This window comes from Budorcas taxicolor, chromosome 6 (assembly GCF_023091745.1).
Source record: "Budorcas taxicolor isolate Tak-1 chromosome 6, Takin1.1, whole genome shotgun sequence".
NCBI classification, from domain to species: Eukaryota; Metazoa; Chordata; class Mammalia; order Artiodactyla; family Bovidae; genus Budorcas; species Budorcas taxicolor.
Genome location: NC_068915.1, coordinates 111213953 through 111236348, shown reverse-complemented (window position 1 = coordinate 111236348; position 22396 = coordinate 111213953). Strand labels below are relative to the sequence as shown.

Below are 22396 nucleotides of genomic sequence, written 5' to 3'. Positions count from 1 at the left end.
AACCCAGACCCTCCTGTTCAGAGGAAAGCAGATATATAAATGCCAGTATACCTACACTGCGAACACTGCTCAGCCGTTAGAACCACTGTATTTTCGACTGTATGGAGGAATCTCGAAAGCTCTATGCTGAGTGAGAAGAGGCCAGACATAAATAAGTACATGCTGTGTGATTTCATATTTATGAGGTTTGTGATCAGACAAAATTAATTTATGATAATGGAAATCAAACTGATTGCTTATGGGGGTGGGGATTGGCTAGGAGGGTGTGAGGAAACTTACTGCAGTGATGGAACTCTTCATGTTTTAGCTGCGGGAGTGGTGGCAGAGCTTATGGGGTCATCAGAACTCATCAAATTCTACATTTAAAACTTCCACATGTGTAAATTTTGCCTCTGTGTTAGGCAAGGAAAGTAATGGCATGTGAATATATTGAAGCAGAGGAACGTTTGGAATTACAGGAGATTTGATAACTAGGCAGCGAACAAAAAGAACTCATGAGAAACGTTAGGCCGTTCTGTGGAGCAGTGATAAAACCTTGGACCTCAGAGCTGTGAGAGGCAGTATGCGCTTGTGTCTTTCTGTGCAGTGATGCTCTTTCGAATGTGTGCTGCCAGTCTGTGAATTTGAAATGGGAGAGGAAGGGGAGAGACAGGAGGGAAGCTGAGATAGGATTTCTTCTATGGAGGCAACTATGAGACTTTCACTTGTAGCAGAAATCATGCTCTTTTTACTTAAGAGCCTGATTTCAGTAGGCGCTCTTCATAGAGCTGTAAACTAGGCATGCAGGTCTTTTTAAAGTTTTAACAGTTTTTAATCTTTATTGTGTGGAGGAGACTGTGAACCATTTTCAACCTTATCACCAATATGTTGAGATAACTCATGTCCCCTTTCCTTTCTTTTAGAAACAAGTCCCCAGAATTATAACCTCTTAGCTTAGAAAAATTAGGAATTTAGTATTTCCGTTTTAAGAAAGCTCTGAAAATAATGGCATATTGATCAAGCAATGCATGTGAGTTTACAAGAAATTCAAGAGTATATTATGGCTTAAAATGGTTAGTAATCAACGTGAAAAGTCTTGCTTTTTGTTTGAGATAGAATAGCTTATGTTACAGTGCAGTGTGGTCTGCCTCGTACCGCCTTCTATCTCCCTTCAAGTTTTACAAGAAATTAATTTTACCTTCTGCTAAGTCACTTCAGTCATGTCTGACTCTGTGCGACCCCATAGACAGCAGCCCACCAGGCTCCTCCGTCCATGGGATTTTCCAGGCAAGAGAACTGGAGTGGGGTACCATTGCCTTCTCCGAATTTTACCTAAAGTAGCCTTAAAACCCATTCCCACATAAGAAAAAGAAAAATCTCTCCTAGAGAGAGATGCCATGTAGGTGGCATCAAATTCAGTACGTTGTGCAAGTTTAATGTTGAAAACCTGATTTGGAAACTTTAGAGCAACTTTATCCCTTTCATTTTATTGCCTGACTGTATTTTTCTTTTGGGGAATTGTCCGAGGACACATGAAATAGAGTTTAGTTAATAAAACACAACTTTTTAACTTTTGGTCCTTTCTTGCACTTCATGTCAGTGTAAGCCCAAGCCTAGGCCTCTCTGACTTGGGTTCTTAAAATGAAGAGTTTTACATAGTTTGTAACCCACTGACACTATGAACTATACATTCAGAAAGATCCTGCAGGCGTTACATTGGTGTGAAGTAAGGTTCCAGCTCAGGGTAATTCTGTTTAAGTCTCTTAACATAAGCCTGAAAACTTGCATTCATTTGAATAACTGTTGGAAACAAAATAGTCACTTCACATTTAAAATGTGATTGTAAATATGTTAAAGTATATCCCTGTTAGTGGTAACTTAGAAAAAGGAGATTAATAATTTGAATATCAAAAATACTTTTAAAGTATTTATCACCAGTGTTTTTAAGAGTTGACTCATTGGAAAAGACTGATGCTGGGAGGGATTGGGGGCAGGAGGAGAAGGGGACGACAGAGGATGAGATGGCTCGATGGCATCACTGACTCGATGGATGTGAGTCTGAGTGAACTCCGGGAGTTGGTGATGGACAGGGAGGCCTGGCGTGCTGCAATTCATGGAGTCGAAAAGAGTCGGACACAACTGAGCGAGTGAACTGAACTGAACTGAATAACGATTAAGAGAAAACATTCCCATTTTGGTAGAAGTTTCACCTTTTAACTAACGTAAGAGTTCACCCCAAGTCAGACAGAAATTTATTTCATTCCATTTCCTGATTACATAGTATCTTAGATGCTGATAAGAAGATAACAGCTTAAAAAGTGAAATGTATTAACTAGCCCTTAGCAGGAATTTAGTTCTTTGCTTTTATTAAATTCATTCAGACTAAGCTCAGAATACTTAGTAATTAAGGTGAATATCATCATGAAACCTAATTTTTGGCTTATCTTATTCCCCTAAGTTCCCTTAGTAATGCTGTTGGCTTTGTTAGCTAGCTAAAGGAGTCATCCGGTTGGTTCTTGTATTCCAGACCTGAAATACTTACCAGATCAGAAGCAGTCTGGGAAGCAGGGGTTTTATGTTACCCAAAGTCTTGTATTTTACTCTCTGCTTCTAATTTTTTCTTCTTTTGTAAAATAAAAACAGTTTCCTTATGTCCCCAAAGACCGTTGGAGGAATTTGACTGAGTCTGACCAGACTGATGCTTTGACCATTTTTTGAGGTTTGTAGAGAACTGGCATTTCTGTACTAGGATTATGTTGGTGAAAGAAGTAAATGGCTTGCCAGTGTAGCACCACCCTATAAATAAAATATTTATCTCACAGACATTTACACTGTAATATAATTTCATCATACTCTGACTTAAAAGAAAATTATTTTGGATACATACTATAGTATTATTATTTTATTTATATACACTCTACTATTTTTTTATGTTAAACTTTTTTTCAGATATTAAGGAACGATTCACAAATTATGTGCTTTTGCTAATAGTATGTCTGAGAAACATGGAGCAGTTTTCTTGGAATCCAGGTAAGGAAGTCTTAACAATTATGGTGCCTTTCAATTTTACTCTTGAGCGAAAAATCATTCTCTTCCATGGGATAAAATGAGTACACAGAAAAGTGCAGAAAACTCCAGAAGCCTTTAGCTGGTCCACTCTTCACATGGAGGATGGGTTGCCTCTGCTCGCTATGGGGTGGTGGGAGCTAGACCCCCCGCCGTAGTCTTTGGCCCAGCATGGCGCCAGTGGTAAAGAACCTGCCTGCCAATTCAGGAGACGCAGGTTCGATTCCTGTTGGGGGGAAGATCCCCTGGAGTAGGAAATGGCAGCCCACTCCAGTGTTCTTGCCTGGAGAATCCCATGGACAGAGGAGCCTGGCGGGCCACAGTCCGTGGGGTCGCAAAGTTGGACACGGCTGAGTGCGCACACACGGTTCCCACGGGCCACGCAGCGTCGCTGGAGCCGCACACCCAGTGGCCCTGCTGAGCATTGCAGCGTAGACATTTTTCTCTCTCGCAGAGGAGGAAACTGGAACTTATTAACAGACCATTTCCAGCGTCAGGTAGCCAGTCAGTGGCGGAGCTAAGTGTTGAAAGAGGTCAAGGTGCCCTGGCTAAAGCTGAGCACCATGTGAGACCCGCCAAGACCTCCTTCCTGGTCAGCAGGCAGAGCCCCAGCCCTGTGCCCTCCACCTGCCCCGCCAGCTGCCTCAGGGTGGGATTGCCCCAGGTCCCTGCCAGCATTTCTGATCTTCTTCCTGTTCTGTCCCCCTCGTATATCCTCCTTCAGGGCCTAAGCAGGTTATCCTGTTGTTTGCATTTGTTAATCAGGCACTTGGTACTGAGTTGATGTTTTAATAAATATGGTAAAGGTGAGCAAATTTGGCAGGTTACCTCTGTATGATGGTGAAATAAAGGATGGCTCAGTATCGTTGAACCTTAGTGATCAAAGAGAAAAAAACGGTCCAGTTGACTTTAGCACCGTGTCCTCCTGGTTACCCACTGTCACACCAAGGCAGCCCCAGAGACTTAGACGGAGCCTCCTCACTCACCATCCCACAGCGTCCTGTGCCTTTCCCCAGGGAGAAGCCGGGCTCCGCTGACCCCGGCGCCCCTCAAGGCTTCCTCTGTACCAAGCTCGGAGTAAGCACTTGTTGAATGACGTAGCCTTTATCCTGATAAGATATGACTCTTCCTGAGAATTAATTCTATGCCGGTTCTCTCTCCATGATCGCTTGTTGGAAATGTTCTAGCTTTGCCCTGTGGAGACTGTACATTTCTCTGGTAGCCTGTGATGGGGTGTTATGGATTCTGCTCATATTACGAGATGTAATTGTCTCTCTTCTCCCCTACTTTATAGATCATCTCTGGGTGTTATTTCCAGATGTCTGTATGGTGGTCGCATCAGAAATTGCTGTGGATATTGTAAAACATGCTTTTATCACAAAGTTCAATGACATCACGGCAGATGTATGTATTTTAATAGGCAATTGAATGTTTGGTGTTGACTTCTGATTAAGTATCATAAGGTTGTAGGATAGCAAGTTAAATTTACTGAATTTATGAATAGGATAGAAAACAACTACATTTTTAAAGTTAGAATTATAATTTTAAATTTCTAAAAATGATTTTGCTGCCAAAAGTACATTATTTCAGTATTAAACAGTTCTGCTTCTGTACATTTGTGTAGAGGTATAGACTGAAATGGCAACCCACTCCAATATTCTTGCCTGGGGAATCCCATGGGCGGAGGAGCCTGGTGGGCTACAGTCCACGGGGTCGCAGAGAGTCGGACACGACTGAGCGACTTCACTCACCCACTCATAGACTGATCAGTAGTTGAGATCAGGGTGTCACTAAAACCATTATAAACTGTTAATACCATCATAACCTGTCTTGTTAAACTTTTAAAAGTCACATTGTTCCTATTTAAAATATTAGACCCCAAACTTCTCTCTGGCTAGATTGTTTAGTATTTTATATTTTAAAGTTGATTTTCCTTTCTCCTGTGATTATTAATAGGTTTTTGGTAAGTCCTAGAAGACAAACACCTTATATTTTTCTACTGAAAACATTTGTTGGAACTTTGAGCGATGTTACAACAGGTATTTTGTAGCATTTCCAAAAATAGAAATGTGGCTGTAGGCTTGATATAAACAAAATGAAGCCTACTCACTGAACCGTTCCACCAGTCGAGTTTTCAAGAGCAACGCTCATCCCTCCCCCAGGCCCCAAATGAACGGTAATTTAGCAGCATCTCAATCTGGTTTGGGTTGTGCATGCTTATTGTCATATTTTAAAAGGCAAGGACTTAAAATGCAGTGCAGTTGCAGCTGCTACAGTCGATGGTGGGACTATGGCATTTCTGAGTGTATTAATGTCCTTGAATAACAGCTGATCGTGCAGTTTCTGGCAAAGGCCGGATACAACAGTTTCACCCTTTACTCTCTCGGCTTCCTCAAAACAGGAATCCCTTTTCATGGGACATTTTCTCAGCAACCCAAGTCAAAACTAATAGCCTTGACTCAGATATTTAGTGTGTTTTGCAGTGGAAATGACGGTTTGCAAGTGCCTTCAGGACAACTGTATTCTCCAACTCAGCTTAATATCAGACTCAGCATTCGCTCTTCTGAGAAGACGTCATTATCATTAGATGTACAGTAGTAATTTTTAAAACTGTTCATTTAAATTTTCAGAATTATTTTCCGTGCTTTGCACTACTTAAAATAGCCACTCTTCCTAAAAGTCTAAACTCTCAACGACCATAATCATTGAATATTTATCCCTCTTTAAAGGAAACCTTTAAAAGGCCTTGAACCTATCAAGGGGAATCGAGGCTCTTTTTCACTCTTATTGTAGGTGAACAAATAGGGAAAAACTACCCAGAGGTCACTTGGTTATTAGCACCTCCTTCCTGGCTAGATATTGAACATTTTATCTACAAAGTAAATCTTTCCATGTTCTGTATTTGCACTGTATTACTTAATACCTCATTATTTGTCTTTAGGTCTACAGTGAATATAGAGCCAGCCTTGCTTTTGACCTTGTTAGCAGTCGACAGAAAAATGTAAGCATTATATATATATAAAAGGCATAATCTGAAGTTAACTGAACAATGGTTTAATTAATTAATAATTAATTTTTGAATAATAGTTTAATGTAGCATGGGATATTAATTACGGGGAAGCTAGATAAACTGCCTTATTTCTGTTCTTGACACTAAATGTTTACAAAATAATAAAAATAATGCTAATACTTATTACATAGTGTATGATTTCTACAGCATTGTAACAGTTATACAACTTTGTATTTTAAACTTCTTATGAACATTTAGATCACTCCATTGTTTTACTAAATTTCAATATAGGTACTAGGGTCTCTTCTTACTCACAGTCTCACCTGTTCAGAATATTTGCTGGTGATGAGTGAATTGTACATTTTTTTTTTAAGTTTGAAACATTTCTTATTTTAATTAAGATAACAATAAGAAACATTACATGTGAGCACAGACAACATTCCTGTACCTGACTTTTCTGATGAATTCTGCTTTTTAAGTGCTTATTAAATCCCATAAATCCCTTTCTCCTCTCTCTGTCCAGGCGTATACTGATTATAGTGACTCCGTGGCCCGGAGGATGGGGTTCATTCCTCTCCCACTAGCTGTTTTAGTAAGTCCATACGCTTTTTATGATGAGACGACCGTCATTAAAGAATATGAATAAATGGGTTAACAATCAATTTGTTCTAAAATGACTTGATAGTAAAATTAAAGGTCCATGACTTAGAAGGAAATTTTGTTTTAAATTAAAATATTTCCCTTTTGGATTTTAAGCCATTTAATGGATAAAAGATGTTAAGGCATATTTTACATGATAGCTTTCCTAACAATGAGAATATTCATTTTTGCTTATTCATTTGGCAGTGATTTTTCTTTTTGAATGGAAATACCTAGTGATAGGCATTGAGTGGCCACTGTAACACACATTGGTGGAAGTATAAGTTGATCCAACATTTCTAAAGAGCCCTGTGACAGTATTATGCTTTGATGAAGTAATTCCAGTTCTAGGAATTTCTCCTAAGAAAACAGTCATGAAAGTCAAATGGTGATTTATAGGAAAGGTTATGCACTGCAGTAGCATTTGCAGTAGTGAAAATTTGGCAACAGATGAAATAGATTAAATAAATACAGTATGCTCAAATGAAAAACTATTCTGTATTCATTATAAGTACTACTTCTTAAGTTTTTTTCCAAAGTTTTTACAAGGGAATTTTCTGCTGTTATACACAGGAAATATCATATATATTTTTAAATAATGGCACTGAAACTTAATCAAAAACATTAGTCATCAACTTCTGATATTTTCATGAAGTGCTCAGAACAGCCTTGCAAATAGTTACTGTAATATTTAATTAGGGCTCTAATAATTAAGAAGATTTTGCTGGCTGCACTTAATATTTGATTGCATTCCTTTTTGGCTAACTGTTCTCACATCAAAACAAATGCACTGTCTTTTCATTGAAGGACATCTGAAGTTTCCCAAAGACGCAAAGTCTCATGGAAATTAAGAGATGTGTAAAGAAGTGTTGGTCATACTGACTGTATTTTTTACCAGCTTGCCTAACTTTTTTTTAGAGGATGAATGATATGTTATTTTAAGCTTCAGCAGGACTCCCCAGATAAGCACATCCTAAATGTTTTCAGTTGTGTTAGTAGCTTGTTTTTATTATATACAAATATGGCTTTCTTTTGCTTAGTGAAAGGAACTCCTAGAATTTTGGAAAAACAGAAAATTCTGAAGAGTGAAATTATTTGTTAATGGTTTAAGAGATTGATAAAATAGAATTTTAAGATTTTTTCTATGTTTTCTGCAACTGGAAAAAGGATACGTACAGTGTGAGAATAAACCTAGGCTGCCTTTTTTTTTTTTTAAGGATTAGTTAAGTGGTTGGATTAAAGTATGGCCCTGCTTTGCCAAATAATAATTTGTCTAGTAATTTATTCACCAAAAAATTCTGATCATAATTAGTATGAATTTTTAAAATTAATATCTTTAGATTTTTCATTAATCTTTATTTTATTTTTTAAGTGAGTCTTTATGGTTGTTATACCAGAAGATTTAAGTTTAGTTAATACTTGATTAGCAGAACACTTCTGGGGAATCTCCTGTAGTTTTAACGGGGATTATGGAGCTACGTGCAGACCCAGGGGATTTTCTTCTGCAGTGTTTTTCTCAGTGAACTCCAGAGTGACAGCAGAGCTTTGGCAGAAATCTCGGGCCCCTGAGGAATAAACTGAGGCCTCGGTAACCAAGCCAATTCTTGCATTAAGGCCAAGAGTAGCAGTGTTTCCTTGTAAATGTTACTCTAAGTCCTAGAATGAGTTCGTATCCAAGAAAAGTAAATCATATTAAGGTCTCAAGGAAATTAGACTTGGGACATATGTATCTTAAAGTTACCTAATAATATACTGGGTAAAAATGAAGTCATTGAAACCTCCATTTGCTTTTCATATTTTTGAACAAAATTCTAGAACCATATTACTTTCCATCACAAATGTTTGATGACAGGTCACTTCCCCATTGGAGACTGAGCCAGGTGTTTTATTAAATATGTGTGGCAGCTCATTCTGTCTAGCTCCTCCCAATTGCTCTTTTACTTAAAGCATTTTTAAACGTCACTTGAAATGTTCTTGTGTTATTTATTTAATTGAGACTCTTCAATTTGAGGATGGCATTACTGGATGAGGTTGGGTATTTTCCCTGATTCTCTGTTTTCGTGTAGTGGTCCCCGCATACCATAATATATGGGTGCATTAAGCTGACCCTATAACATGTGTAAATGCTTTTCAGTGACGGATCCCATCAGATTTATTCAGCAGATGTCCAGAGGTAGTGCTGTTACTCTTATGTTTCTCTGAGATAAGTAAGAAAATATAAGATCTCCTGGAGGAGGACGTGGCAGCCCACTCCAGTATTCTTGCCTGGAGAGTCCCATGAACAGAGGAGCCGGGCAGGCTACAGTCCATAGGCTGCAAAGAGTCAGACAGGACTGAAGCAACTTAGCAACTGTAACTCTCCAAAAGAGAAATTTTCTGGCCTTTAAGTAATTAGTTTCATAATAGTATTTAGTTTTGTTAAACAGTACACGCCTCTTAAGGGTTCCCTTTTCTCTCTCACTCAGCAAGTCCTTGGGGTTCTTAGAGTGCCAAAGAACAAAGGACAGAAAAAGCAGAAATGAGGGAAATGCCCACCAAATGCTTCCAGCCCTGGTGGGGAGGCATGCAGCAAGATGAATCCGTTTATATTTTCCAGAATAATTTTTAATTTTAAAGTTATCTAATTTGCATCTCTGTAAAGTACAGGTAAACATGTTAGTCACGAGCTGGGAGCAGTGTCTGACTTTAGAGTCCAGTGGTTGAATTTGGCATTAGCGGGCATTTTAGATTTGCCCAAAGAGTCTAAATCTACCATAAAAGGTTCCACAAGCAGCCAGGTTCTGATGTGAATCGACACGTCCTAGAGCTGCTTTCTTGGGTTCTGACGGAGGCCACGGGAAGGTGCCCAAGGTGTTGGAGTTGGCATGGAGAAACCGTCTTTTAAATACTAACTGGTAACTCTGGTTGTGTGCTTTGTTTTTGTAATTTGTTGTTTCGGTTTGTCTCTGGCTAGCTCATCAGAGTGGTAACAAGTTCAATTAAGGTGCAAGGAATCCTGTCTTATGCCTGCGTCATCCTCTTCTATTTGGGGTAAGATTAACTGTTCTTTAATATGTTTTTGGTTGTATAGTAAAGTGTGAATGCAAAGGGCTTCCCAGTGCAGGAGACGTAAGGTGATGCGGGTTTGACCCCTGAGTGGGGAAGATTTCCCTGGAGGAGGGCAGGATCCGCTGCAGTGTTCTTGCCTGGAGAATCCCATGGACAGAGGAACCTGGCGGGCCACAGTCCTTAGGGTCACACAGAGTCGGACACGACTGAAGTGACTTCACACACACACACACACACACACACACACACAAATGCACAATGTAGTGGAAGTTAACAGCAACCAGGTCACAGCTGTCCTGGGATCGCCCTTGACAGCATGTATCCCCAGATGTATTTGTGACTTAGTTAAATTCTGGCTAAATTAAATATGCTGTTGGGCAAAAGTATTGATGGCACTTTAGATTGTGTCTTAATCTTTTAATGAAATCACTTACTTATAGTCCTCCTTGTTTAAGGCTTAAGTTTCACCCATGTTTTCTTTTATGATAAAATTTGCCATTACAATCAGATGTTGTTCTGTGTTTTAAAAAATGTTTTTTTCTACTATGTTTGCCACACTAATTATTAAGCACACTCTAGGCCTTGTCAGACAGTAAAGAATCTGCCTGCAGTACACGAGATAATAATGGGTTCGATCCCTGGGTTGGGAAGATACCCTGAAGAGGGAAATGGTAACCCACTCCAGTATTCTTGCCTGGGAAATCCCATGGGCAGAGAAGCTACAGTCCATGGGATCACAAAGAGTCGGACACCACTGAGCACACGCGCACGCGCGCGCGTGCACACACACACATATCAGTGTGAAGAGTTTTGTTCTGTTTTTGTTTTTTCAGAATTTTTGCCAGATTTATTTCAAATGCCTAAAAATATTATGTACCTTTTGGCCCAGAAATCCCACTTCTGTAACAATAGAAGCAGCATGTTAGAAGTACCCTAAGTAACCCGAAATTGAAGGCTTTGGGGGGTTCTATTATATGACGGCCAGCACAGTGAAGCTTTGCGAGCCCATCACGGTCATCTCACTGAGGACCACCGCCGGGTCGGGGGAATGTTCCGGACGTATTGTCATTTACAACAGTGGTGGGCATACAGCAGAACTGGTTGGCATTTCTGTGTGCCCAGCACTGTCTGAGCATCTTACCGAAATCACCCCTTTGTGGATTAACTCGTTAGGAAGTTCACTGAGATCCACACAGTCCTGAGCAGTGGAGTCAGGACTTGAACCCACATGCTCAGCCCCCAGAGTCTCTCCTCTGGCTGTGAGCTCCAGTCCCCTACTGCCTTCTTAAAGACACCCCGTTTCTGGAGAGCGAGAGGCACAAGTAGATGTCCACTCAGAGCACAGGTGACTGCAGGTTCACATGCCAGATGTCACAGTGGTCTGCACTGCAGTGTGGCGCTATAAGCTTTTGTTGGTTTTCATCTACGATTGCTAAATGTCTTTGTTTTGTAGTAAGAGAATACATGTTAGACAGTTTAGCACCAGGTAAGACTTCTAAGTATAATTTGTTCTTATAATGAAAACCAAGGAGTTTTCTCAAAAATGCTTCCCTGGGGTAAAGAAGCCTCCAAAAACTCAGGGTTTGCATGAGGGACTGGTCCTGTGGCGCCCGGGTGGTCCCCCGTCCCTGCAGCTCCCCTCTTCACTGGCCGAGCTGGGGGCGGCTGGCCCCCATGTGCAAAGACGGACCCCAGCAGCACGTGGTGGTTTCTTCCCGGTTTTAGGTTGATCTCCCTGAAAGTCCTGAACAGCATTGTCCTGCTGGGGAAATCCTGCCAGTACGTGAAGGAGGCCAAAATGGAAGAGAAGTTGTTTAACCCTCCCCCAGCCAGCGCTCCCGGCAAACCGTCCAGTAAATCACAAAACAAGTGTAAACCCTCCCAAGGTGGGTTTGGCTCTCTGTTCATCACCTCTGTGAATCGTTACCTAAAGAATCAGTTGTCTGAACTCTCCATGATAAAAAAATCACTGTTGAGCAGCGCTTTCAAGACCAGATTTTGCTTTGCTCAGCTGTGGATTTTTAGTGTTTATGCTGAGATCTCATCGCAGGCACCCCTGGGGAAACCTTTTTCTGTTTGTCCCTTGTTCAGTAGATGGTCATTGTGCGCCTGGTACCTGGCGGGTCGAGGGACAGCTGGGCCGCAGACGAGATGGTCGGGGGGAGAGCGGGTGGACGTGCACCAAGTCATCAGGGAGAGCGAAGTGGGCTGGCAGGAGGACACGTGGGGTGGGGGCTCCCCAGTTGTGAGGGGCTGGGGTGTGGGCTGCACCTGCAGAAGCCTTGGGCAACGGCAGCAAGAGCCAAGGAGGCGGAGGGCCCCAATCCCGGGGGAGAGGGACCGGGGGTGGGGGCTGCCGAGAGCTCCAACCCCGGGGGAGAGGGACGAGGGCGGCCCGAGAGCCCCGACCCCGGGGGAGAGGGACCGGAGGTGGGGGTCGCCGAGAGCTCCAACCCCGGGGGAGAGGGACGAGGGGGCCCCAAGGGCCCCATCCCGGGGGAGAGGGATGAGAGGGGCCCGAGAGCTCCGACCCTGGGGGAGAGGGACCGGGGGTGGGGGTTCCCGAGAGCTCTGACCCTGGGGGAGAGGGACCGGGGGTGGGGGTTCCCGAGAGCTCTGACCCCGGGGGAGAGGGACGAGGGGGGGCCCAAGAGCCCCACCCCGGGGGAGAGGGACGAGGGGGGCCCGAGAGCCCCGACCCCGGGGGAGAGGGACTGGGTGGGAGAGGGGCGGGTGGCGAGAGGCCGCCCAGGGCTCCCGCCGCTCTCGTGAGCACCTTGGCTTCTGCCACGTGGGAAGGGGCCATTGGAGAGAGGGGCGCCAGGATGCAGGGTCACTCTCAGTCTCTGTGGGAAATAGACTCGGGAAGGTGAGCCCAGGAGTGGAGGCCGGCGGGGAAATGCCCGGCTCGGCACACAGGTCACCGTGGGAGCGGCGGGAGACCAGATTCCAGGCGCATCCCCAGGAGCACAGTGCTTGCTGGCGAGGTCGTGCCCTGGAGAGAGCAGTTAAGGATGGTCCCAGGATTTCTGGCCTGGAAGATTTCCAGGAAGGACTGGGGCTTAATTGTTGTCAGTGGACGGCAGTTCCACGTCAACATGAGTATTTATCCAGATGACTTTTAGTTTAAATAGTTTACTCTTCTTTGCCTGTGTCAAGCAGTATGTGAGACACTGGAGCTACAGAGGTAAATAAATCCAGCTTTGGGACCTCACAGACTGACAGAGGAGACAGCAAAAGCGGCTGATCCAGATCGGGGACAGTGGGGCTCTAGAGGGGACGGGAGAGGGGTCCTTCCTGGAGCTGGTGAGGCCTGAACTGAATCCCAAAGTGGCTGATCCAGATCAGAGAGCAGTAGGGCTCTAGAGGGGACAGGAGAGGGGTCCTTCCTGGAGCTGGTGAGGCCTGAACTGAATCCCAAAGCGCAAGAAGGAGTAGGACCTGGTGCAGGTGGGGCTCATCAGGAAGGGGACCTGCGGGGGTCCACAGTGAGGTGGCAGAGCAGAGACCCGGGGTCAGTGCCCGAGCGCAGCGTGTGCCTGCGAAGGGGCAGGGGGTGAGCCCGCGGGTGAGGCTGAGACAGGGCAGAGGGGTGCCGAGCGGGGCGCCGTGCTCCTCTCTCCGTCGCGGCCCTGTGTGTGTCAGCGCCCGTCTGACCCTCCGTCTTAACCAGGCACCGTTTGGGGGGGTGTCATTCTTACCCCAATGATGATGCTGCTCAGGTAAGGGCTGCGTGTATGATTCAGAGATTGGTGGGTCCGGGCCCCCAGACTGGATCCCCATGGCCCTTTGGGGTTTCGTTCATTGGTGTGTTGTTAATCTCCGATCTGAACTTCCCGGAGGTAAAAGGCCGACTCTAACTACCGTGACCACACATGAGAGGCGGAGTGGTCTCCAGTCCGCTCAGCCCTGCTGTCCTGGGTGGGAGTCAGTGCTAGTGTTGCTGGTCCGCAGCGGTCTTCCTGGGGCCTGCTTGTGCAGGAAGGTGGCTGTGACACAGGAGCTCTGATTTTCCCCACATCCACTAACAGTGATGGTCCACAGTACGCTGTCATGTACGATTTGGGATGAGAAAATGGAAATAGTATAGCCTCTTGAGTTTCATTAGAAGCTATAGGGTTTATACAGCGTGCTGTTAATATTAGGCTATGATTTGCTTTATCCGAAAGCACGGACAGTCGACACTCTTTTTCAGTCCCCCTGTATTGGAAAGCTTGTGGTTGTAGTAGGCTGGCGCGACACCCTTTTCTAATTTAACAGATCTGTTTTTCCACAGAAGAAACCCTGTCTGCCTCGGTCACCAGCCAGCCCTCTCATCAGAAGGAAAATGCGATCCCGCTGCTCGTCACGAGCAGCTCTGATCAGCTTCTGACCACCCCGGATGGCGACGAGAAGGACATAACACAGGAGAACTCGGAACTGAAACACAGGTCCTCAAAGAAAGATCTGTTAGAGATAGACAGGTTCACAATTTGTGGAAATCGAATTGACTGAATTCCAGAGCTCCGGGTGCCAAAGACGCAGTCCCGGGGCCCCAGAGGTGGTGCCCCCCGGACGGACAGATGCTGAAGACGGCACTTAAATATTTATTTAAGAACTTAACTTATTGACAGAAAGCAGATCTTAGTGTCCTTCTTCCGGTGACGTGGTCTGGCTAAAAGTCAGGTCACACGGGGCAGCCAGCAGCAACCTGCAGCCTCGAGCCCTTGGACAGATGGATGGCTCAGGAAGGGTCCCTCCTGCTTGGGGAAGCCACAGAGTCACCCTGGGCCCCGCGGGAGCGACCCCACCACCCCCTCCGCTCGTCACTCTGTGCTTCCATAGGGTGGGATTCCACCTCGAGTCCTCCTCGGCGTCGGGATGCGCTGGAGACGGTGGAGCTCTCACACGATGCTCCGTTTCCAGCCTCATTCTGTTCCCACAGTTTTCAAACTTCATCTGCCAAAGCATTAAAAAAAAAAAAGATAACGATAATTAAACTTAAGATAAATGTTCTTACCACCAGAATACTCTTCGAAGATGTATCTGAGTTAATCAGAATAAAAAGCTACCTTAAATGAGACATGATGGATAGTAGCATTTTATAGAGGGAAAGTAAAAAACCCTTAAGCCAGTTTATTTAAAAAATACGAATGAATGAAGGTTTGCATCACTGAGAAAATATTTCCTAATTTTTCAGTTTTACTCTTCACAGCCAAATGTGAGCTGTGTATTGTGTAATTGCAGTGGATAAAATAGGAATTCCCTGACAGAAAGGCACTTTTTATACTGAAAAAAGCAGAGCAGTGTTCATTTTCAGGTAGAGTTAACTGGTTTCCCTTTCAAATTGATTGCTTCCTAAGTTGTTACCGTTAAAAGGGTTTGGTGTTAAACAGGCTGAGGAATCATCAGAGGACAAAATTCAAATGTATCAACTTCAACTGGGTTTTTCAAGTCCCAGTTTTAAAGTCAGTCTTGTGTGGGTGGGGCATCGTTTTGCTCGGGCTCCTAGAAAGAGCTGGTCTGCCCGTCTGTCTGTCTGTACGCCTGCTCGTGGCCCGGGTCTGTGCTCTGGGGAGATGGGCCCTCGGGTGCACTGGTCTGCCTGTCGGTCTGTCTGTCTGTGTGCCCACACCTGGTCCGGGTCTGTGCCCTGGGGGGAGGTGGGTGCTCGGGTGCATATGTGCCAGGGTGGGCAGGCTGTGTGGGGAGAAGGAAAGGAGACGTTTGGGGCGTGTGTGTGGCCGTCAGGGCGTGGACAGGGGCTTGTGTGGGGAGCAGCCAAACAGTGCTTCTTGGCTTTGTTTGAGATCAAGATTCTATTTCTGCTTAATTACCAGTCCATGGCCCACATCACAGGACAAGTTCTTTTCCACCACATTTTATCTTGAGGAGCCTTTCTGCATTTTTATAAAGATTTTCCAGGGTCTGATTTCAGAATGTCCAGATGTTGCCGTTAGCTGTTAACTTCCTTTGAGGTTTTCATCTGAAGCTCAGCCCTTTTGCTGATATTCCCTGCATGTGATACCGCAGAAGGTAAATTTTAGCTGATTTGTCTTATCTCCTGGGTGAAACATAAAGTAGGCTTTAATGCTTTGACTCGTTGCTCTGAAAAATAAAAGCAAATTTTAATGTGTTGCATTAAAGCTAAAGAAGTCTGAAGATGGTTGTTCACATAAGAACGAGAAAGGAAATAGTACAGAAATGCTTGTGGGAAACCAGGAAGTACTTTAAGTTAAAAATGAAAGACTTGAAATTGCTTTGTGTATGTTTCAGTGAAGGCCCATATTAGAATTATTATTGTGTTATTATTGTTTTCCCACCTTCTCTTCACCACCATAAGGAACAGTGTCCACGAGGAATGGGAATAGCGTGGAGAAACCTTTGCCAAATAAAGACCTGATCAGAGCAAAAATATGATGTGGGTATATCTTTCAGTTCAGCTTGAATGACTCTGTAACTATACTGTCATTTTTGGAAGTTTTTGTTTTGTTTTTGCAGAATATATTGGGAGTTTGGACTGATGTTCATTTCTTCTGTTAAAATGGCATTCAGTACTAATTTTATAAGTGCATCTTGTGTGAAACTCAATAAATTCAATTTTATAATCTTTTTTTAAAACGGCCACTGAATTTATTTTAATTATATTGACTGCTATATTTGGAGTGAATTTCCCACTCTGTTAGAATTCCCTTCTAATTCACAAGTGACAGGACTGTCTAATTTGAATTATTCTTTTGGTTTTAATGGGAGAAAAATGTTTGATTTTTTACCTTTGGAGAAAGATATTGGCTGGATTTTGATCACAGACCATTTAATATCTCAGCAAATTAAGGTACTTCACTTTGCAGTTGTTTTGAAAGGCACACCATGTGCTTTTCACATCTGGGAGTCAGGTTTAACACAGAGCTTTGGTTTAAAAAAAAAAAATTCCAAGGCACAACACGAGTCAGGCTCATGGCTTTTTGTTTAAGATAGAAGTATAAACACGAGGAGTCGTTCAGAGCCTGTTGAAATTTTCTTTGTACTTTCGTACTTTGTACATTTAGACTTCATATTCTATAGGTATACATGGAAGAATCTTGTTATAATTAGAAGGTGTTCCGTCAGAAATGTTCCTACCATCCCTGGTAACTCAACAGTGTTGTGTGCTCAGCTGCTAAGTCATGTCTGACTCCTCGCGACCCCATGGACTGTAGCCCACCAGGCTCCTCTGTCCATGGGATTTCCCAGGCAACAATACTGGAGTGGGCTGCCATTTCCTTCTCCAGGGGATCTTCCTAATCCAGGGATTGAACCCACATCTCCTGCGTCTCGGGCACTGGCAGGCAGATTCTTTACCACTGAGCCCAGCTCAGCGGAGAAAGATATAAAGGCCCCAAATAATTTAAAATCCCTACATGTTGCTCTGTTTCAGTTCCGTCTACCTATTTATTCTTTTAACCAGGACGTATTAACAGTTCCTGGAGAAGGGAATGGAAACCCACTCCATTTTGCCTGGAGGGTCCCATGGACAGAGGAGCCTGGCATGGTGTCACGGGGAGTCGGCCACAACTGAGCGACTCCAGGCTCACTCACTAACACTTCCTGTGTGTCAGGAACTGCTCTTGCTGCTGGGACCAGCAATGAACAAAGTCCCTGCCCTCCTATGGGGACTGACGCTAAACAGGTCAGTGAAACAGCAGCTGCTGGGGGCAAGTCGTCTGATAACCAAATGATCTCTCGTGTTTATTTCAGTCTTAAATAAATACAGTTCTGTACCATTTTGATGGAAATCTGAACTTTTTTCCCATTGGAGTTCTTAAAATAACTTTATAATAAAGTTTCACCCTGCTTCTATAATAGAAGGAAGAAAAGACTGTTTTGCTCAGTACTGCTCATTGTCCACCAGCATCTTCTATGGCTAAGCAGAGTTGTAGCTGGGCACCTGCCTGCCTCTAGGGGGTGCTGCGTTCCTGGACCCTTCTTGCTGTTATGAATACATGGGGTCAAATGACTAATTCTCACCAAGAGCTGGAAGCTGAAGGGTATGTGCCATCATGGGTCTCCTTCAGCTCTCCCCTTCCCACTACCTGGAACCCGGAGGCGTACCATCGCCCTAGCCAGGCAGGTGAATGCACAGGGCTCACTGGATAGCAGAGCCTGGGGTGGGGAAGAGACCCAGGTCTCTGAATGCCAGAAAGCAGAGTTGCCTGTCAACTTGGATCAGTCAGCACAGACCGCACATGCCTCGGTTCTGAGCCACTGAACCAAGGGGGTCTGCCTTGCAGCCCCCTGTGTTGTGTGAAGTCGCATCATTCATGTCCGACTCTCTGCAAACCCATGGACTGTAGCCTTTCAGGCTGCTCTGTCCATGGGATTCTCCAGGCAAGGATTCTGCAGTGGGTTGCCATGCCCTCCTCCAGGGCATCTTTCCCACCCAGGGATCAAACCTGCCTCTCCTAAGTCTCCTGCATGGGCAGGCCAGTTCTTTACCACTAGCATCACCTGGGAAGCCCATTAGAACTCACATTCACATGGAAATCTGAAAGGGCCAGGATAGAGATCCTCACATCAAAGCAGTGGATGTTAGACCTCACTTCCCAAACGTGCTTCTGAAAATACACTGGGTATTTGCTATTGGTTTGTCGGGAAAAGATAAAAACTACAGCCCACTTACTCAGCGGTCAGACTCCCAGCTCATCTCAGTCTGGGTGAGAAAACCTTAAGTGTGTATTTCACACACTTTAAACATTAAGTGGCGAAGTCCTCTTTGTTCATATACTCTAGGGAAGATGGGACTTCCCTGGTGGCTCAGCGGTAAAGAATCCGCCTGCAATGCAGGAGACAGGTTCAATCCTGGGGTCAGGAAGAGCCCCTGGAGAAGGAAATGGCAACCCACTCCAGTGTTTTTGCCTGAGAAGTCCCGTGGGCAGAGGAGCCTGATGGACTACAGTCCATGGGGTGTCAAAGAGTCAGACTGAACAGCTACGGGGAAGATGTGCCTTGCCCCGTCTCTCAGGCCACCGACAGGAAGAGTAGATCATGAGAACAGCCTACCAGTACAGAGGATTGGAAAGAAAGGGAGTTGATGTATCACGAGTCGCAGAGCTGTGATCATCTGGCAAACGGTGCCGGGCAGGTGATGGCTGCAAATACCCCAGTGTTAGGGAGGGAGCAGACACCTCTGATGCTTTAGATTAGGCTTAATCTGATTAAGGAGGAACGTGTACTGTGGAGACCGGAAGTGGTTAAAAAGAAATTGCCTTTCTAAGGCAGTTTGTTTTATCAGAGGAGTTTCCTTAAGAACAGCTGGTGCTCAGCAGGTGGTCTGCAAGTTTGGACTTGCTGTGGTGAATTTCAGTGAGAAAAGAAAGACTTCATACACCAGCAACTGAGTAAAAAACACGTTTTGACTTAGCACAGTAAACTTGCCTTTGAAGTCGTTTGATATATAAAGTGAACAAGAAGGAAGGATGTCTGCACAATTTATTTTGCTTTTCCCTTACAACTTTGGCAGGTGAGGAAGCTGAGGGTCTTGAGAATACAGTTGTCGCCTTTTTGAGGGAATTAGGTCAGGTATTACTGACTGTTTAAGCACTTGAGGGGTGAATCACCTGCAAAGTGGGTGTTTTTGAAACTGCAGTTATTTCCAAGAGGCAAATTTTCATTTCCTCGTACATATGTCTACATAAAGATGTAAATACTGGGGAAAGTCAGAGATCGCTATCTTGTCAGGGTTAACCAGATAAAGTGAAACCCAACAAAAATGCATAAATAGCTTGTCAGACTTGATGTAAAATAGGCATGGCTCAGCCCCTGCGCACACACAGAACTGAAGAAGCTGTACTCTCAGCTCAGTTTATCAGCAGTCTGGCAGGGACTGCTTGCCAAGGTTAAGGGCTACCATAAACATAGCTGCTGCTCCCGGCAGAACATCTAATTCTGATGGGCTCCACTGTGCCCATTGGACCCCTGGCATCTTGTACAATTACTGGCACATGGAGGCAGCCAATACATGTTCATTGGATGAATAAACCTGGGAGTCACTCAGGAGGTTCATTTAGGCTGCTTTGAAAATAGAAGAAATTAAATGGATAAAAAAAAAAGAAAGGGCGATTCAGAAATGAACAAAGGAAGGAAAAGCACAGCGTGTTTGCAACACAGAGCTTTGTTCACGGAGACTTGCACACCTGAGTGCCTAGAGGGTGCCAGCAGTCCTGCTGAAAACACCAGGAAAAACAGCTTTATGCTGGGAGGGATTTGGAGAAGGGGACAGGCTAGGTCTTAACAGAGCTTTTAATGCCTTACCAAGAATCTCAGATTCCAACCTGTAGGCAATGAGAGGCAATTAAGGGAGTTTGTGTTTTTTTAATTGTTTTAAACCACTGTGTGCTAAGGAGCTTCAAGTTGTGTCCAACTCTTTGCAACCCCTTGGACCTTCCTAGTTCCACTGTCCATGGGATTCTCCAGGCAAGAATACTAGAACGAGTTGCCATGCCCTACTCCAGGGGATCCTCCCAACCCAGGGATCAAGCCAGCGTCTCTTATGTCTCTTGCATTGGCAGGTGGGTTCTTTACCACTAGCGCCACCTAAAAAGCCCTTAAAACACTATGGTTTATTATAATTAGTTAGTTAGTTATATATTTCAGGAGTACACCATTATAGTTCAACACCTATATATACCAGAGTGATCACCGCCTATCAAAAGAGAAGATAAATGAAAAAGAAAAAGCTGCAAGCATACCTCGTATTTCATTTCACAGATACTGCATTTTTTACAGTGAAAGTTTGTGCCCCGCAACAAACAAGTCTATAAGCACAATTTTTTCCAGCAGCATTTTCTCTATTTGTGTCTCTGTATCACATTTTGGTCATTCTTAAAATATTCTAAACCCTCCATCAGGAAAAAGACGCAAATGAAGGTTAGCATTTTTTAGCAGTAAAATATTTTTTAAATTAAATTGAGGCATATACTTTGGGCTTCGCAGGTGGCGCTGGTGATAAAGAATCCGCCAGCCAGTGCAGGAGATGCAAGAGATGCTAGTTCGATCCCTGGGTTGGGAAGAGCCCCTGGAGGAAGGCATGGCTACCCACTCCAGTATTCTTGCCTGGAGAATCCCATGGACAGAGGAGCCTGGCGGGCCACAATCCACAGGGTCGCACGCAGTCAGACACGACTGAAGCAACTGAGCACCCACACCCACACACAGACATTACCTTTTTTCTTAAGACCATGCTATTGCACACTTAATAGATTATAAGATAAGCATAATTTTATATGCACTGGGAAACCTGAACTATTCGAGTCCCTTTATTGCGATGGCCTTCTCGGGTGGCTTAGTGGTAAGAAAATCGCCTGCCGATGTAGGAGACATGGGTTCCATCAGGAAGATCCCCTCCTGGAAAAGGAAATGGCAACCCACTCTGGTATTCTTGCCTGGAAAATCCATGGACCGAGGAGCCTGGCGGGCCACAGATAGGATTCACAAGAACTGGACACGACTTAGTGGCTGAACAGCAGCAACTTTATTGTGATATTGGATGTGGCGGTGATCCAGCACCCAACCTGCAGTATCTTCTCAAAGGTGTCCCCATGCCTTGTAAACTACGGAGTGTCCCGAAACTTGTCCCAGATCCCACAGGTTGCACCATCAGACCACAGGGTTAAAACCCTCTGCTAACTAGAAAGCTGTTCTCTCCACCCCGGTGCTCTGCTGCTTTGGGAAGAGGGCAAAGCAGAGGCAGAGACCCCTTAAGGAGGTGACTGGTTCATTCACGCCAGAGCAGCAGGACCTAAGGGGAGCAGGGTTGGTGACCTGGCGGACGTTGGAATCTAGGATGTTTACCCAGCCAGGAAGCCCAGGGAGGGCTGGCTGGCTGTGTGGTGGTGTTGGGGGCTTCCTCTGTGTGACACTGCGAACGTCCGTCTACTCCGCTGTCGACTGGGCTTGATGATGTTGTCAGGGCTGTTGGGAGGAATGAACAAGGTACTGCATCTAAAACTCGGTTTGCAAATGACAGGACACTGCACAAGACCAAGTTGTGCTGACCCGATGCCTCGCGGCCCAGCTGAGTGGGCCAGAGCAGCAGCATCTCGCCACCTGGCAACACGGGAATGCAGATTCCTGGGCCCTGCCCAGCCCCGTTGAATCCAAAACTCTGGAATCTGTTTTCACAGCCCTCCACATGATCGTCGTGCATGATCAAGTACGAGAACCCTTGGCCTAGAGCATCACGGTGTAGGATGTGGACCTTAAATTATGGGGCCAAAAACAACTCCAGCTGCTCTTCCCAAGCTAAAGGTTGAAGAGACTAAAATAGAATTGGGGGTGGGGGAAAAGAGGGTTCTTTTGTGGTGGTTGTTTAGTCTCGAAGTCGTGTCCAACTCTTTCGAGACTCCATGGACGGTAGACCACCAGGCTCCTCTGTCTATGGGGTTTCCCAGGCAAGAAAACTGGAGTGGGTTGCCATCTCCTTCTCCAGGGGATCTTCCCGACCCAGGGATTGAACCCATGACTATTATATCTTCTGCACTGCCAGGTGGGTCCTTTACCACTGAGCCACCAGGGAAGCCCACGGTTCTTTAGCATATGCTTACATCTTATTTAAAATCTGCACTTGATTGATGCTTGCTCAAGGGGCAGCTGGACTAGGCAAAGCAGGGCTGAACCAGGGGTTTCCAGGTCTTCAGG

General features: G+C 44.7%; 1 protein-coding gene across 1 annotated transcript in view; it reads left to right on the top strand.

Annotated features, from left to right (window-relative positions):
• Positions 1–16302, top strand: part of TAPT1 (transmembrane anterior posterior transformation 1) — a 63202-nt gene extending 46900 nt beyond the window's left edge. The window contains exons 8-14 of the mRNA XM_052641731.1: positions 2929–3009; positions 4340–4449; positions 5987–6046; positions 6579–6647; positions 9648–9724; positions 11468–11628; positions 14019–16302. Of these exons, the coding sequence (XP_052497691.1) occupies positions 2929–3009; positions 4340–4449; positions 5987–6046; positions 6579–6647; positions 9648–9724; positions 11468–11628; positions 14019–14236 (776 nt within the window). The 3' untranslated portion in view covers positions 14237–16302. The remainder of the gene's footprint in view (positions 1–2928; positions 3010–4339; positions 4450–5986; positions 6047–6578; positions 6648–9647; positions 9725–11467; positions 11629–14018) is intronic.
• The last annotated feature ends 6094 nt before the right edge of the window (positions 16303–22396 follow it).